Source organism: Procambarus clarkii, chromosome 68 (genome assembly GCF_040958095.1).
Source record: "Procambarus clarkii isolate CNS0578487 chromosome 68, FALCON_Pclarkii_2.0, whole genome shotgun sequence".
Classification (NCBI taxonomy): domain Eukaryota; kingdom Metazoa; phylum Arthropoda; class Malacostraca; order Decapoda; family Cambaridae; genus Procambarus; species Procambarus clarkii.
In genome coordinates, this window is record NC_091217.1 from 14,650,638 (window position 1) to 14,669,213 (window position 18,576).

General features: G+C 43.1%; 2 protein-coding genes across 4 annotated transcripts in view; one reads left to right on the forward strand and one right to left on the reverse strand.

The window, feature by feature from the left end:
- LOC123774734 (uncharacterized) overlaps window positions 1-18,576 on the reverse strand; it is a 506,616-nt gene that overhangs the window by 342,440 nt on the left and 145,600 nt on the right. The window lies entirely within an intron of this gene.
- Window positions 4,391-9,522, forward strand: LOC138355575 (uncharacterized). Its single transcript, XM_069310881.1, has 2 exons — window positions 4,391-8,816; window positions 9,313-9,522. Exon 1 carries the CDS (start codon window positions 4,391-4,393, stop codon window positions 7,148-7,150), a length of 2,760 nt encoding a protein of 919 aa, XP_069166982.1. The 3' UTR covers window positions 7,151-8,816; window positions 9,313-9,522.

The window sequence follows — 18,576 nt, forward strand, 5'->3', positions numbered from 1 at the left end:
TCAGCAGAGGGCCAGGTACGGTCAGCAGAGGGCCAGGTACGGTCAGCAGAGGGCCAGGTACGGTCAGCAGAGGGCCAGGTGTGGGAAATTTTTACCCACCATATCTAATAATCATCTAAGAAATGTATAATTTCTATATCATATCTAAATCATATCAAAATCATATCTAAATCGTATAAAAATCATATTTGAATTATTAAAGATTCATTATATATCTTGATCCTGGATGACAATGGCACCATGAACACGTACGCAACAGGGGCCCTTTTGATGCCTACGTGACTTTGTACATGATCTTTCAAGGATCCAGAAGCTTCTAGAAGGACTTCTTAATTAAAAAACTATTGGAACATTGATTCAACATCCGGTAGGATTAAAAATCGAATCCTTAATAAGATTCAGTGGTACTTTCAAATACTACTTATAATCTTTAAATCTTATATCTAATTATATTATAATCACATCTTATCTTAATCACAAGTCTAGACTGTAAAAATAATCAATCAATATTCATTGCAAGCTACCTCTCAAGGGAGAGGGGGAAGGCTCTCGGGGGGCGAGAAGCGCCCACGACGATGCCTCGCGGCACTCCGCGTTTGTTTACAAATGAGTGAACAAGTGACTGATCCTTAGCGAACATTACCAGCTCAAGGACACCTTATCTAACATTTTTATCGCCAGTGAATACTCTCTAGAACTGGGGGAGTACCTGGACAATATCTACAAGGAAAATCCGTGAACATTCACATAAAATAGAGTGTATAGTGGAGATCAGTGACACGGTTTCCTCCACCTTCATTCATAAACTTTTATCTCGAATCATTCTTCTGCAACTGCAGGATAATCACGTAGCAACGCTACCAGATCATCATACAGCAACGCTGTAGCAAAATATCGTGCCTAAACTCGACAAGAGAGTTAATCAGTCTGGCAAACTTGTCAGACAGGCACCCCGACTGGCAGAGAAGTATATTGAAGGTTATTTAGTGTATGATTGGCCAATTGTATGCTTGTGTAACTTTAATATCCTATAAATCTGTCTGTTGGTTAAAAAGCGAGGCTAAGCCTCACATTTCAGTAAGTTTATTAAAATTGTAGTGTAGCTGTGAATCTTATCCAAGCACTGAACCTCATGAGTGTCCATTCTGTCAGAAAAGAATTCAGCCTCAATAAGTAAAAACCTCACAAGTGTCCATAGCGTGGGAAGAGATTCACTCAAGCTAACTGTATCATATAAATTGAATATGTCTGCATATATATTTGAATATATAAATTAAGTTATCAATTGTTTGCTTAGTTAATTTTTAAGTTATCATATAAGTTCATTTAATTGAATATAATTTCTAGTACTTGACAGTATTTAGACTACATTTAAGGTCATTTATTATACTTTTACAATTTAATTTGTTGTTTATAGTATAAGTACATATTGGCTGTTAAGTTATGGTACTAGGTTAGACTATGTATGTTTAAATCTCTGATTTAAACAGAGCCAGTGTTCAGTCAGATAACTGAATTTATCAAATCTTATCCTTGTATAAAATACAAGCTGATGTGAGATCCCTGTCTACAGGTGGATTGGAACTTCTATCAACATAGTCATTCACCCCACCTGTCCCTTACAGCCCACAGTTTGTCATTAGGAAAAGAGGATCTAGGATTTACAACCCTAGCTAGAGATTTTAGTTGAATTAATTTGCAGACAGTAAATTTTTAATTTAGTTCAGTACAAGTCCCTGGTAGTCTCCTCTTATATCAATCCCAGCAGGTTTTTCCCACATTAATGGTCCTTCGAACCGGATAATAATGGTCCTTTATACCTAGATATTTATGATCATTCGTTTATCGAATATTTCAGTGCCAAATACATAAGAAACTTCTTGATTTTGCATTGGAATAATTCTTACATATTCTAGCCTAACCTAGCTATCAGCCAATATTTATCATAGCTATATATCTAAGTAAACAAATAGTTTGCAGTGGCTTAAGCCACCATATCCATTAACTAGTAAGCATTCATAACAAACTGATACTGTTTTGTGTTAAGAAACCACAGTACTTAATTATATCAGTGTCACAGACACAACTGCATCTTAATCATAAAATACCATTATCTACCTCATTGTGGTAACATTACATATATATTTAAGTGTATTATCTAGCATTATCTCTAATCTACTGATTTTCAGAGCTGCTCATTACATAATATTCTTTAAAAAAGTGTTATCATCACTGTAAGAGCATATCATTACAATCTAACTATAATCAACTGTATCAAACCCTATTCCAGGTAAAACCAGTAGACATTCTACTGTATTTTATCTAACAATTATTATGGTAACAGATTTTGTAATAACTTTGCAAAAATAGTGCCATTTACTATTTTTAAAAAATTATTACAAGATTTACCAACTTGGTGCATTCGTGCATTCGGGTCACAAATCAAATTATTACAGTACTTTTGATAATTGAACACCTGCTACAACCAGATTCCAGGGAGGAAATGAAGGACGATCTTTGGAATCATTACCTAAGTAGACAGGAAAGCTCATTTATCAAAATACATTAACATCATACATATTTATCAGAAAAAAGAGAAAAATCTCGGAATCTCCGAAACTCGGAAAAGGTCAAAATGACTAACAGTATTCCACCAGCAACTGAAACAGAAAAGAAAAGGACAAAAAGTGTCTAAAAAATCACTTGAATCTACAGCCTACAGACTATTTAAATCAGGTGATAGACAAATGTCATCATCACTTGGCTACAATAGTCTACAATTGGGGATTAAGACCAATCTTAATCTCACATCACAATCTGAAAGGCTAACAACACATTGACAATGTCAATACAAATATTATCATCCATCTAAGATAACTATCTTAATCCAAGAATAAAGTCTTGATCACTTAATCTCATGCTTTCACTGGAGTGAAAGCAGCCTCAGAAAATCTGAAGTTAATCAAGCATCTCAAAGAGACTTACTTAATAGAAAAGGCAAAGCCGAGGAAAAAAAAGAAAAAGCAAAATGCTTCATCACATCATGAATAATGTAGATACACATTATTACAGATACAATTCATCCTTTAAGGAAATCCTTGGAGGAGTACAAGTGTTACATGCTTGTATCACCTACTTGCATGTAATTACTTACCTACAAGTTTTACATACTTGTAATAACATCTTATCACAAAGCCAAATCTTTGATGGACTTCGAGCTTACGTACAAAGATTACGAAGCCGAGGAAAACTTAGATCTCAAGAAAAAATCCCCAAAGGTGAATCCACGGACAAAAGCAAAAATGTCCAGAATGGCAGTCAAAAATCAAGGCAACAAAACTCCTCTTCTGCAAAGTGGAAACAGAATAATGTTGGCTCTTATGCTATATCCCCCACAGTTAACAGAACTGTAGGAAATCAAGCTCCTAAGACAGATAAGACAAAAGGAGCTACAAGTGGCCCAAAATGTTTATTCTGTCAAGAAGCACATACCATTTATCAATGCACAGTTTATGTAGGCCGTGCCAGTCGAATCGATCGACTGAAATCTCTGAACAGGTGCATCCGTTGTCTACGGAAGCACGATATTAGTCAGTGTATCACTCAATTGCAGAACTGCCAATATTGTCATAAAAGTGTACATCACACAGCACTCTGTGGTGATATTAACACTCAATCCAGATCACAAACTTCCAATAATCAACCTGCATCTCAGGCAAAGCCCAAAGATGATAATACCACAACAGCCGTACAATTCTGTACAGTAATGAGCAATGTCAACGACTTGGATACAGAAATTGTTACAGCAGCCATATTGCCTACTGCACAGCTAGAACTATGCAATCAAGGAATTTGTATTCCAACTAGAGGCTTTTTTGATCAAGGGTCACAGAAAACCTTTATCAGTAAAAAGATGGCAGAAGATTTACAACTTAAATCTTCAAAGCAAGTATCTACCTCCATATCAGGGTTTTTTACTAATTCTGGTCGTAGAACCTTTCCAGTAGTAAAACTCAATGTCTGTCTAGGTACATCCCAAAGGACAGTAGAAGCCATAGTAGTTGATAAAATTCCTACTGAAATGGAAGTGACTGGTCTGACAGCCACAATTAAATTCCTAAAAGAAAAAGGAATCCAATTAGCAGATCCTCTACTTGATTCTGACTACATAGGGGATATCGGAATCCTGATTGGAGCTGACTACTATCATCGATTCATTCTGGGATCAGAAGAATCTATGGGTATGAATATACTCAAATCAGCAGGAGGCATATTGATGACAGGACCTATACTAGATCTTGAACCTTCAACTCCTGAAAAATCACATCATACAGAAACTGTAATAGTGGCATGACTAGGCAAAGAACAGTCACCACTTAAAATCCCCCACATGATTGATGATGGATTGAAATCTGTACATCAATTGTGGGAACTTGATGCCATAGGAATAATTCCTGAACAACCAAGTCCTGATGATGTCTGTGCATACAATCAGTACTTGGAAACTGTACAGTACTATGATGGACAGTACTGGGTAAGGCTACCATGGAAAATCAACCATAAAACCTTACCTACCAATTATCACATGGCTTATAGTCAATTTAAATCTCAATTAGCAAAGCTAAGAAAAAGGCCTGAGCATTTAAAACTCTATCATGAGATTATTGCTCAACAATTAAAGAATAAATTCATCGAAGTCGTGAAACATGACAATACGCAAATAGGCCATTTTTTACCACACATGGCTGTAATGAGAGAATCAAAAACAACTCCTTTACGGATAGTTTTTAATTGTAGCTCTAAATCTGGACCCCAAGGAACCAGTCTAAATGATTGTTTGCAAACAGGTCCAAGTCTAACTCAGAAATTGTATGACATACTGTTGAAGTTTAGACTTAACAAATATGCGTATTCAGCAGATATAAGTAAGGCCTTTCTAAGAGTTGGCTTACAAGAAGAAGATAGAGACTTCACTAAGTTTCTATGGGTAGAGAACCCAGAAGATGTCAATAGTCCTGTAGTGACTTTCAGATTCTCTTCAGTTCTTTTCGGCGCGACAAGCAGTCCATTTCTGTTGCAAGCAACTCTAGATACTCATCTGAAGAAATCATCAAGTCCCTGTAAGACTGAAATCAGTCAAAATCTATATGTAGATAATTTTCAAGGGACAGTTAACAGTACTACTGAACTGTTACAATTATATCAAGAGGCCAACAAGGAGCTACAAGGTGCCAACATGCCACTACAATCTTGGGCCTCTAATAATGCAACATTGAATAATCAAATAGCAAGAGATTACCCTGAATATCACGTACCAGAATCACAAAAGGTGTTAGGTATGGATTGGGATTTAATCTCGGACACAATATCGATCAAATCTGTGCCAGTAAATTACAACATCACTACAAAAAGGGATTTGCTTTCACAAGTTAGCAAAGTATTCGACCCACTGGGTCTACTAAATCCTTTGACTATCAAGTGGCGTTTATTGGTGCAAGAAGCATGGAAGGCTAAGGTTGGTTGGGATGATCCACTACCAATCCAGTTACAAAAAGCTTGGATGGAAGTGGCTCAAGAACAAACTTTAGTTGAAAAGATAATCTTTCCGAGACACATAGTCGAGGAAAATGAAGAAGTATCACTACATGTATTCGCAGACTCGTCAGCCAAAGCTTTTGGAGCTTGTGCTTACTTAGTGACTTCTAATCAATCATATCTTATCACCTCTAAGGCCAGAGTCGCTCCATTAAAAAAGAGAACTTTGCCTCAGATGGAACTAACAGCACTGTTAACTGGCACACGCTTAGCAGTACATATCAAACAAGTCTTGTCTACCATGAACATCAAAGATGTCATTATATGGTCTGACAATGAAGCTGTCTTACAATGGGTACGAAACGACAACTGTCCAACTCCATATGTAAAAAATCGCGTCTCGGAAATTAAAGAAATTTCCGCAGGCTTTCAATTGTTGCATGTACCAACAAAGGATAATCCAGCTGATCTCTTATCAAGAGGTATGACATTTAAACAGTTTGCAAAGGCAGATATTTGGTTTCATGGGCCTCGATGGTTAGTGAATGGTAGTTGGCCTGAACAAAAGCCACACGTCATTACGACACAAACCATAACTACCACCAGGCAGCAAGCTCAAATATTAGTCTTGGATTGTACTCGTTACTCCTCGCTCATCAAATTAATCAATGTAACACAGAACGTGTTTCATTATCTCAGGAAAAAAGGTATAAAATACACTTTTCCTGATGCACTTATCTATTGGGTAAGACAAGCCCAGAGAGAAACTTATGGGAATAACTATGAAAATCTTCCGCATAAGTTAAAACACAATCTCGGTCTGTGGATAGACCAAGAAAATCACAACATTCTGCGTTGTGGAGGGAGACTTAAACACGCAGATATCAATCTAGATACCGTGCATCCATGGCTTTTACCAAAAAATCATTGGATCACAAGGTTGATTGTGTTGCATACACATCAACAAATCATCAAACATGGAGGAGTGTTAGACACACTCACACAAATCAGACAGCAGTACTGGATTCCTCAGGGAAGACAGTCAGTCAAATCAATCTTGAAGAATTGCATGATATGCCGAAGGTACGATGCAAGAACTTGCTCTTATCCAGAGCCACCACCCCTGCCAAAGGAACGAGTGGTCCATCTACAACCTTTCGAAACGTCAGGAGTAGATTATACAGGAGCAATATATCTAACAGGGACTGCAGATAAGCAACCTATCAAGGCATACATCTGTCTGTTCACCTGTGCTACCACCAGGGCAGTACATCTAGAGGTAACACCCGATATGACTGCTCAATCATTTATTCAAGCTTTCCGCAGATTCGCAGCACGCCGATCATGCCCTAAGCTGATGATTTCAGATAACGGAGCAAACTTGGTAGCTGGAGAAGCATGTCTACGGGAAATCTGTTCCCATCCTGCAGTTACTTCCACACTGGAACAGCGTCATTGCAGATGGAAATTTATCCCTCCGAGAGCCCCATGGCACGGAGGATTTTATGAACGGTTAATAGGAACTGTAAAAAGATCCTTGAGAAAATCTCTACACCGTCAGAAAATCAATCTTCAAGAACTCCAGACAGTAATCACGGAAAAGAATCAAGGGTGAATAACCGGCCGTTGACTTACTTGTCTGAGGATCCTACTCAACATGAGCCATTAAGTCCTGCCCACCTAATGTATGGAAGACTTCTGACTCCAGTACCATCTCTAGTGGATGATGAGATCAGAGATCCCTCATATGTGGGTCAGAGCGAGTTGGTTCAGGGGTATAAACATCTGTCTAGCATAATCCAAAAATGGAATGATGTTTGGACAAAAGAATATCTTACATCTCTACGAGAACATCACTATGGGGCCAATGTCCCACATAATATATCTAATCTCCAATCTGGCGATATTGTCTTGGTAGACAGTGATGGCCCTAGGGCTGACTGGCCATTAGGTAAAGTTGTCTCAGTCCATCCAGATAGTCAGGGGATTTTGAGAATAGTCAAAATCCTGTCTAAAGGAACAACTTCCCTGAAGACATTGGACAAACTCATCCACATGGAATCAGTGAGCCAGCTGCAGTTAGATCCTGAGAGACCTCAAGACACTCTAACTCCACAAGACCCACAGACTCCTAACAGACACAATCGTCCACAACGGACAGCAGCACAAAAGTGCAAGCAAAATTTGCACTTGTATTATCAATCCAATGGAGAGTAAATAAATACATATGGTTACTATTGTCCTAAGTATTGGACTCTGTGCCAGTTCTCTCCCTCTGGAAGATGTGGGAAATTTTTACCCACCATATCTAATAATCATCTAAGAAATGTATAATTTCTATATCATATCTAAATCATATCAAAATCATATCTAAATCGTATAAAAATCATATTTGAATTATTAAAGATTCATTATATAGCTTGATCCTGGATGACAATGGCACCATGAACACGTACGCAACAGGGGCCCTTTTGATGCCTACGTGACTTTGTACATGATCTTTCAAGGATCCAGAAGCTTCTAGAAGGACTTCTTAATTAAAAAACTATTGGAACATTGATTCAACATCCGGTAGGATTAAAAATCGAATCCTTAATAAGATTCAGTGGTACTTTCAAATACTACTTATAATCTTTAAATCTTATATCTAATTATATTATAATCACATCTTATCTTAATCACAAGTCTAGACTGTAAAAATAATCAATCAATATTCATTGCAAGCTACCTCTCAAGGGAGAGGGGGAAGGCTCTCGGGGGGCGAGAAGCGCCCACGACGATGCCTCGCGGCACTCCGCGTTTGTTTACAAATGAGTGAACAAGTGACTGATCCTTAGCGAACATTACCAGCTCAAGGACACCTTATCTAACATTTTTATCGCCAGTGAATACTCTCTAGAACTGGGGGAGTACCTGGACAATATCTACAAGGAAAATCCGTGAACATTCACATAAAATAGAGTGTATAGTGGAGATCAGTGACACGGTTTCCTCCACCTTCATTCATAAACTTTTATCTCGAATCATTCTTCTGCAACTGCAGGATAATCACGTAGCAACGCTACCAGATCATCATACAGCAACGCTGTAGCAAAATATCGTGCCTAAACTCGACAAGAGAGTTAATCAGTCTGGCAAACTTGTCAGACAGGCACCCCGACTGGCAGAGAAGTATATTGAAGGTTATTTAGTGTATGATTGGCCAATTGTATGCTTGTGTAACTTTAATATCCTATAAATCTGTCTGTTGGTTAAAAAGCGAGGCTAAGCCTCACATTTCAGTAAGTTTATTAAAATTGTAGTGTAGCTGTGAATCTTATCCAAGCACTGAACCTCATGAGTGTCCATTCTGTCAGAAAAGAATTCAGCCTCAATAAGTAAAAACCTCACAAGTGTCCATAGCGTGGGAAGAGATTCACTCAAGCTAACTGTATCATATAAATTGAATATGTCTGCATATATATTTGAATATATAAATTAAGTTATCAATTGTTTGCTTAGTTAATTTTTAAGTTATCATATAAGTTCATTTAATTGAATATAATTTCTAGTACTTGACAGTATTTAGACTACATTTAAGGTCATTTATTATACTTTTACAATTTAATTTGTTGTTTATAGTATAAGTACATATTGGCTGTTAAGTTATGGTACTAGGTTAGACTATGTATGTTTAAATCTCTGATTTAAACAGAGCCAGTGTTCAGTCAGATAACTGAATTTATCAAATCTTATCCTTGTATAAAATACAAGCTGATGTGAGATCCCTGTCTACAGGTGGATTGGAACTTCTATCAACATAGTCATTCACCCCACCTGTCCCTTACAGCCCACAGTTTGTCATTAGGAAAAGAGGATCTAGGATTTACAACCCTAGCTAGAGATTTTAGTTGAATTAATTTGCAGACAGTAAATTTTTAATTTAGTTCAGTACAAGTCCCTGGTAGTCTCCTCTTATATCAATCCCAGCAGGTTTTTCCCACACCAGGTACGGTCAGCAGACGGCCAGGTACGGTCAGCCAACTCGTTCTCGCACTTGCTTATAGACAATATTTGGCTTATTAATAAGTGCATATGTGACTACTAATTTATTGTGAATATTTGAGTCTACCTTGAGAAGCTGAATAGAAAACACCGACCTGACCTAACCTAACCTTCTTAGTTTAAGATAAGCATCTTATTGCTTCTTATTACAAGTAGTACTTAACCTATACCTATATTGATATTACAGTTTTATAAAAATAATAAAACCAACATATTTAAATAAATTGTAAAGTAACTCAGGGTATTGTCAAATATTGTATAAAATCTCTATTGTTTAATAAAACTGAAAAAGAAATTCCTAATATAAAAACTGCTGTTTAGCAAATCTATAGGAAGAGGTTGTACCTTAAAAGCATAATATAACTTGGCATATACCACTTATGTACTTATTAATCAGCCAAATAGTGACTATAAGCAATAAGTCATATGTACTCTCTTGTGCGAGAGCGGGTTGGGTCAGCAGAGGGCCAGGTACGGTCAGTAGAAGGCCAGGTACGGTCAGCAGAGGGCCAGGTACGGTCAGCAGAGGGCCAGGTACGGTCAGCAGAGGGCCAGGTACGGTCAGCAGAGGGCCAGGTACGGTCAGCAGAGGGCCAGGTACGGTCAGCAGAGGGCCAGGTACGGTCAGCAGACGGCCAGGTACGGTCAGCAGAGGGCCAGGTACGGTCAGCAGAGGGCCAGGTACGGTCAGCAGAGGGCCAGGTACGGTCAGCAGAGGGCCAGGTACGGTCAGCAGAGGGCCAGGTACGGTCAGCATGACCCTCAACAACCCTACAGATATCAAATGGTTGGATGGTATGGAAATGTGGAAATGCCAAGTGTAGGAGGGAGGGGGGAGCAGGGAAGGCACAGTGTAGCCTGCCCTCGAGTGCTCACACCGTCACTAAACTGATGTATTAAACTGCTTTAACCTAACCGAGGACCCATAACGTGATATCACCTCTCTGTTACGAGTCACTCTGATTTTGTTTACAAGTCAACATGCGGGTGTTCGTGGAGGCACAATGAGAGTGGAGGCACGGTGAGAGTGGAGGCACAGTGAGCGTGGAGGCTGGAGCATCATTAATGTGAGCCCCGGACCGTCACGCAGCACGGCTCTCATGGCCTACATGTGCGCGCACACACTGAGGCAGTGACACGACCAGCTACTTGATCAGCCTCCGTGGCGTCCGGGCGTGGGCGTGCTCTACGCTCCGTGCCAGCGTTGGGTGTGTGGCGGGCGTGACTGACTACGCAGGAAGCCTTGTAGCAGGTAAACACGTGAAGGGTTTAGCGGCGCATAGTCACGTGGTGGGCGTTGAGACACGCGGACACTGGTGGGCGGCGGACCAAGCATCCGGATATTAACCCACATCATGTAGACGTCTTCAGCACGGCCTGCCCACCACAAGAGACGATGCTCAGGAAAACAAATGAACAACGAATTTCGAGAGTGGCAAACATGAAAGGAGAGCCTTTCAATCCAGGGTACAGGCTGTGACCGCCAGTCCGCCGCCAGCAGAAGTCCATGATCAAGCCGGGAAGCAAAGGCGACCAACGAGGACGGAAGAGGTGGGCGTGGCTGTGGTGGTGATGATTGGGGGAAGGAGGAGGAGGAAGACGTGGTGGCTGTCAACCTCACAAGGAACGGGATCTGGACTGTGTTAAATTTTGCCCCGAGGGGCGAGTTTATTAGGCAGCGCTACTTATCCTGTGAGTGGACACACGCCATAATGACAGTATTGGGCAGCGCCACTCATCCCATGAGTGGACATACCGCCATAGTGACAGTATTGGGCAGCGCCACTCATTCTGTGAGTGGACACGCCGCCATAATGACAGTATTGGGCAGCGCCACTCATCCCATGAGTGGACATACCGCCATAATGACAGTATTGGGCAGCGCCACTCATCCCATGAGTGGACATACCGCCATAGTGACAGTATTGGGCAGCGCCACTCATTCTGTGAGTGGACACCGCCATAATGACAGTATTGGGCAGCGCCACTCATCCCATGAGTGGACATACCGCCATAATGATAGTATTGGGCAGCGTCACTCATCCCATGAGTGGACATACCGCCATAGTGACAGTATTGCGCAGCGCCACTCATTCTGTGAGTGGACATACCGCCATAGTGACAGTATTGGGCAGCGCCACTCATTCTGTGAGTGGACACCGCCATAGTGACAGTATTGGGCAGCGCCACTCATTCTGTGAGTGGACACACCGCCATAGTGATAGTATTGGGCAGCGCCACTCATCCCATGAATGGACATACCGCCATAGTGACAGTATTGCGCAGCGCCACTCATTCTGTGAGTGGACACACCGCCATAGTGACAGTATTGGGCAGCGCCACTCATCCTGTAAGTGGACACACCGCCATAGCAGCATGCACAACACTCCCCAATAGGATGAAAACCCGCTGGGTTGTTCATCCTGTCACTTGTACCCAGACACAGCTGGGACTTGCTTAACTGTCTCAAGTGAACAGCTTATCAAACAAGAAAATTAACATTCGTAATCCCTTAAAATCTTGCGGGTGCAAAATGAGAAATCTTTTAAGAACATTATCAATATTTGACAAGTAGTGTTTTCCTTAACTCAAACAATGGGGGGTTTATTATTCTACACATATTTCTAATGACTTTCAGATGTCCACACTCTCTCAGGTAGTGGTCAAGGCAATGTCCGTCACTCTCACCGCAGATTCTGCAACTCGTCTGCTCAACTGTTGTTTCCATTCCGAATCTCCATGGATATTTGTATCCAAGACGAATTCTTGCTATTACTGATTCTCTCCCGCGGCCATCTTCTCTTCGTCCATAATGATTAGGATTGCCAGTTGTAATCATGTTGTACCAGTGTACAGATTCACTAATTTGTTCTTCTATCCTCCTTTCCTCAGTAACCTTGTCACGTTGACGTTGCCTGACAATACCTCTAATTTGAATTGGAATCTTGGGTATGAAGTACTCAATGTGGTCTCCTTCAGCATCTTTAGCAGCCAGCACATCTGCTCGTTCATTTCCACATATTCCAACATGGGAGAGGATTCACAAAAATTGGACGATTCTTTCTTGATTGGTTAGTACTCTCACCTCTCTCTTGATCTCAGCGACTATCGTAAGATTTTCTGCCCGATTTTTAGTAAGGCTTTGAAGCGCTGCTTTAGAATCAGTGCAGATCACTGCACCGATAGTGCTTCGTTCAGGGAATCTTAACGTCTTAACAATGGCAGTTAGCTCCGCTTGTGTTGAAGAGGCATAGTTCTCAATACGGGGTTTTCTTTCATTTTCGCTATATGTTGTTTAGTTTACTGAATGAGGGAAGTGTCGGAGGTGGAGTGTTCGTGGCCCTTGGTGTGGTGTCTGCTTGATACCTGCTTGATGGGATTCTGGGAGTTCTACTCCCCAAGCCCAGGCCCTAGGCCAGGCTTGACTTGTGAGAGCTTGGTCCACCAGGCTATTGCTTGGAGCGGCCCGCAGGCCCACATATCTACCACAGCCCGGTTGGTCCGGCACTTCTTGCAGAAAACTATCCAGTTTTCCTATGGCACCCCGGCTCTTCACTGGCTATATTCAACATATTCTTCCATATCGTTCACTCCAGTATGTTGATATTTTACTGTGTAGATTTGGTACTTGGCCCTCCAGTATTTTCCACGTGTATATTATTTGATATCTCTCTTGTCTCCTTTCTAGTGAGTACATTTGAAGAGCTTTGAGACGATCCCAATAATTTACGTGTTTTATCGCGTCTATGTATGCCGTATATGTTCTCTGTACTTCCTCTATTTCAGCAATCTCTCCTGCTCTGAAAGGTGAAGCGAGTACTAAGCAGTACTCAAGATGGAACAGCACAAGTTATTTGAAGAGTACAATCATTGTGATGGGATCCCTGGATTTGAACGTTCTCGTAATCCATCCTATCACTTTTCTGGCTGACGCAATATTTGCTTTGTTATGCTCTCTAACGTTAGGTCGTCAGACATCACTATTCCAAAATCCTTTACATGCTGCTTTCCTACTATGGGTACATTTGATTGTGTTTTGTATCCTGTATTATGTTTAAGGTCCTCATTTTTACCGTATCTGAGTACCTGGAATTTGTCACTTAAACATCATGTTATTTTCTGCCGCAAGTCGAAAACTATTAATATCTACATGTAGTTTTTCAGTGACTTCAGCAGTAGTAATTTTCATGCTAATTTGTGTGTCATTAGCAAAGGATAATATGAAGCTGTGACTTGTATTTTTGTCTGTCTGATATATAAAATAAGGAAAAGTAGTGGTACAAGGACTGTACCCTGAAGCACAGAGCTTTTAACTGCGCTTGGACTCTATTTTATATGGTTGACTGTTACTCTTTGCAGTCTGTTCGGAAGAAAATTGAGTATCCATCGTCCTACTTTACCAGTTATTCTCATTGACCTCATTTTGTGTGCTATCACTCCATGGTCACATTTATCGAATGTCTTTGCAAAGTCCGTTCAAAGTCTGGTCAAGTAGGAGGAGGCTTGGTCGACGACTGGGCCGCGGGGACGCTACGCCCCGAAAATATATCAAGGTAACCTCAAGTTAAGTAGCTGTGAGAGGCATAATCTTCCCGCTCTAAATCTATGTTGGCCTGGGTTGTGGAGGTCACTACCTTCACTACCCAGACATTGTCTGTATTTACTACTGGAGTCTCCTACCCGACGTCGCTCAGGTGAGGCTCCGTCTTCACTATACACTCTCTTCATCACTATGTACATTACATACATGATAATCCTCAGTGTTCATGTAATGCTGTCTTCATTGTCTCTTATCTTCACTGCCAGAGCACCACTCTCTTCACCATCTACAGCACTTTTCTCCTTCACCATCTTTCTTCCCCCACTCTTATCCACCTCCCCCCCCCACCCTTCTCCACCTCCCCCCCCACCCTTCACGTCCCCCCACCCTTCTCCACCTTACCCTTCACCGCTTTCCCCACCCTACCGCCTAGCCACTTGGACTGGACGGTAGAGCAATGGTCTCGCTTCATTCAGGTCGGCGTTCAATGACCGTCCAAGTGGTTGGGCACCATTCCTTCCCACCCGTCCCATCCCAAATCCATATCCTGACCCCTTCCAAGTGGAAAGGTGTGTTACATAGAACAATTTATATTTTTTTTGGTCTAGGAAATCATATATGATAGGAAAATTCCAGATAATTTTGGAACTTTAAAGTCATGATGGCCGCTGATTGCTTGGAACAATGCCTTTATATTGACTCAGATGAAAGTTTAGTTCAGAGGGGAATTATACACATAAACGATATGATATCCGAACCACAGATCACGAAAGGCAGAAACGATGACGTTACGGTATATCAGGACTGTCACTATCAAGTCTTGATAAAGTCTTTATTACTCTCATAGGATAAAAAGTTCAATATTGTGGTTGATGAGACAAACATTAGCTCTGAACGGTCACAACAGTACTAGAAAAGACTGACAATGAATCATTGAACTTAATTTTAAGGTAAGTACAAAGTTTAAAATAAATAGACAACTTTACATAGTTAAGCTATATCACTAACCACTAATCTGCATCCTAATCCGACTCTTCACTGTCACTCCTCTCACTATGAGCGTCACCATTGTCACTCCTCTCACTATGAGCGTCACCACTGTCACTCCTCTCACCATGAGCGTCACCACTGTCACTCCTCTCACTATGAGCGTCACCATTGTCACTCCTCTCACTATGAGCGTCACCAGTGTCACTCCTCTCACTATGAGCGTCACTCCTCTCGCCATGAGTGTCACTCCTCTCACCATGAGTGTCACCACTGTCACTCCTCTCACTATGAGCGTCACTCCTCTCGCCATGAGTGTCACTCCTCTCACCATGAGCGTCACCACTGTCACTCCTCTCACCATGAGCGTCACCACTGTCACTCCTCTCACCATGAGCGTCACCACTGTCACTCCTCTCACTATGAGCGTCACTCCTCTCACCATGAGTGTCACTCCTCTCACCATGAGCGTCACCACTGTCACTCCTCTCACCATGAGCGTCACCACTGTCACTCCTCTCACCATGAGCGTCACTCCTCTCACCATGAGTGTCACTCCTCTCACCATGAGCGTCACCACTGTCACTCCTCTCACCATGAGCGTCACCACTGTCACTCCTCTCACCATGAGCGTCACCACTGTCACTCCTCTCACCATGAGCGTCACCACTGTCACTCCTCTCACCATGAGCGTCACCACTGTCACTCCTCTCACCATGAGCGTCACCACTGTCACTCCTCTCACCATGAGCGTCACCACTGTCACTCCTCTCACCATGAGCGTCACCACTGTCACTCCTCTCACCATGAGTGTCACCACTGTCACTCCTCTCACCATGAGCGTCATCACTACTCCCATGTGAACAGTCAGGAGGTGACAGGTGCTGGGGCCCGGCTCGGGGGGTGTGGCACACTAGCACACACTTTCCATTCATAATTATCCATCCACGACCAATGGGGGGATGGCTGCTCTAACGGTATGTGGTGGAGCTGGTAGTACGCCGTGTTGTTCAGCCTCTGCACACGGAGATCCAGCGAGTCATCAGTAGGGAGGAGAGTCATAATATTTGTCTTAACGTTTGTGCTACCTGGAAGCTTTGACGTGACCGCACGTCGCCACGTCTGCACTCTCAACACAGACCTTGGAGAGGAGGAGTGCTGGCCTGTGAGTGCGTGCTGCAGCTCCACGCTCTGATCAACTCTCACCCTCAGGTCAACTCTCAGGTCAATTCCGCCCTCTCTGATCAACCAGCCCTCTCGCCTCAAGATCAGTAATCACCTGCAACGCTGGGTTTCTCCCCGTGGCCATAGAACCCTTATGTGTGGTCACTGTCAGTAATGACGCGGAGAAGTATTATGATAGTTGCAACCTTTTCTGAGAGAAGTACATTGCAACATATTTAGGCATGCTTGTGTTTACTCAGCCGATCACCTTGGAGTTGTTGCAAGACAAAAGCTACTTGCACATGCACATCCTTGCTGTCAAGTACAACTACTTCAGGGTACTTGCCAGCCCTCAGCTTGGCACAGGCAGACAACAACTACTTCAGGGTACTTGCCAGCCCTCAGCTTGGCACAGGCAGACAACAACTACTTCAGGGTACTTGCCAGCCCTCAGCTTGGCACAGGCAGACAACAACTACTTCAGGGTACTTGCCAGCCCTCAGCTTGGCACAGGCAGACAACAACTACTTCAGGGTACTTGCCAGCCCTCAGCTTGGCACAGGCAGACAACAACTACTTCAGGGTACTTGCCAGCCCTCAGCTTGGCACAGGCAGACAACAACTACTTCAGGGTACTTGCCAGCCCTCAGCTTGGCACAGGCAGACAACAACTACTTCAGGGTACTTGCCAGCCCTCAGCTTGGCACAGGCAGACAACAGCATTTTGATCTGCCTGTGAATGTTTGAAGTCATTGTCGCTGGCCACACCAGTGGTCAGGAGGTGGACGTCTTCCCCCTCACAGTACATGATACCAGTCCACACCAATGGTCAGGAGGTGGACGTCTTCCCCCTCACAGTACATGATACCAGTCCACACCAGTGGTCAGGAGGTGGACGTCTTCCCCCTCACAGTACATGATACCAGTCCACACCAGTGGTCAGGAGGTGGATGTCTTCCCCCTCACAGTACATGATACCAGTCCACACCAGTGGTCAGGAGGTGGATGTCTTCCCCCTCACAGTACATGATACCAGTCCACACCAGTGGTCAGGAGGTGGATGTCTTCCCCCTCACAGTACATGATACCAGTCCACACCAGTGGTCAGGAGGTGGATGTCTTCCCCCTCACAGTACATGATACCAGTCCACACTTCACCAACTTTTGTTTTCATCTGTTCCTTCACAGCCTCTGCCGTATGTCATTATTTCCTGAATCGACCAGAGTTTCGAACACTCGGCAGCGCCTGGAAATGAATCTTCAGGCTTCGGGGAGAAACCAGGGATGTGTATTTTGTTCCCTGTCAATCATGCTCATCATCCGTGATGCCGAAGGGAAATTCATACTTGTCGTTTACTAGGATGATGAAGTGTGCATCAGTATGGCTTCAAAGGATGATATTGCGGATCTTATCAAGTGCTTCATGCAGCCCTGTTTGCCAGCCTGGCGGTCCTCTGGTGTGGGGGCCAGTTGCTAGGTCAGTCCCACGTCCACCAGGCTGGTGTGGGGGGCTAGTCGCTAGGTCAGCCTCACGTCCACCAGGCTGGTGTGGGGGCTAGTCGCTAGGTCAGCCCCACGTCCACCAGGCTGGTGTGGGGGCTAGGTCAGCCCCACGTCCACCAGGCTGGTGTGGGGGGCTAGGTCAGCCCCACGTCCACCAGGCTGGTGTGGGGGGCTAGGTCAGCCCCACGTCCACCAGGCTGGTGTGGGGGCTAGGTCAGCCCCACGTCCACCAGGCTGGTGTGGGGGCTAGGTCAGCCCCACGTCCACCAGGCTGGTGTGGGGGCTAGGTCAGCCCCACGTCAACCAGGCTGGTGTTTCCGTGGTTTTCAGCCACTGGATCTAGCTGGTTCAATAGAGCTAACAACTAGCTCTTTGCAGTCTTGCACACTGAGCCATCTACTTTGTTAGCGTGAGACACTCCTCAGCCACTCTTCTCTCGTGGGCTAACTCATGCTGGCTCATTCCTGATCCGTCTGCAAGTTCTAACCTGGCCGCCAGTCCCGCCCTCTCCATCCGGGCCACGTTCTTGGGTGCACTAGGATGATGCACTGATCTTATCACCGTTCAAATTCTGCCTCTATTCTTGTGGATGGGGTTTTGAAATGATCAAAAGATTGACAGATGCAGTTTTATGCTGACAATTATAAGATTTGGAGGCTAGGTAATGATGATAGAGTTACAAGATAGGAGCTAGATAGTGCTGAGATTGTAAAGTCGGAATCTGCCTCCACCACTTCACTTCCTGGTGCATTCCATTTACTAACTTCTCTGACACTGAAAAAGTTCTTGGTTATGTCTCTGAG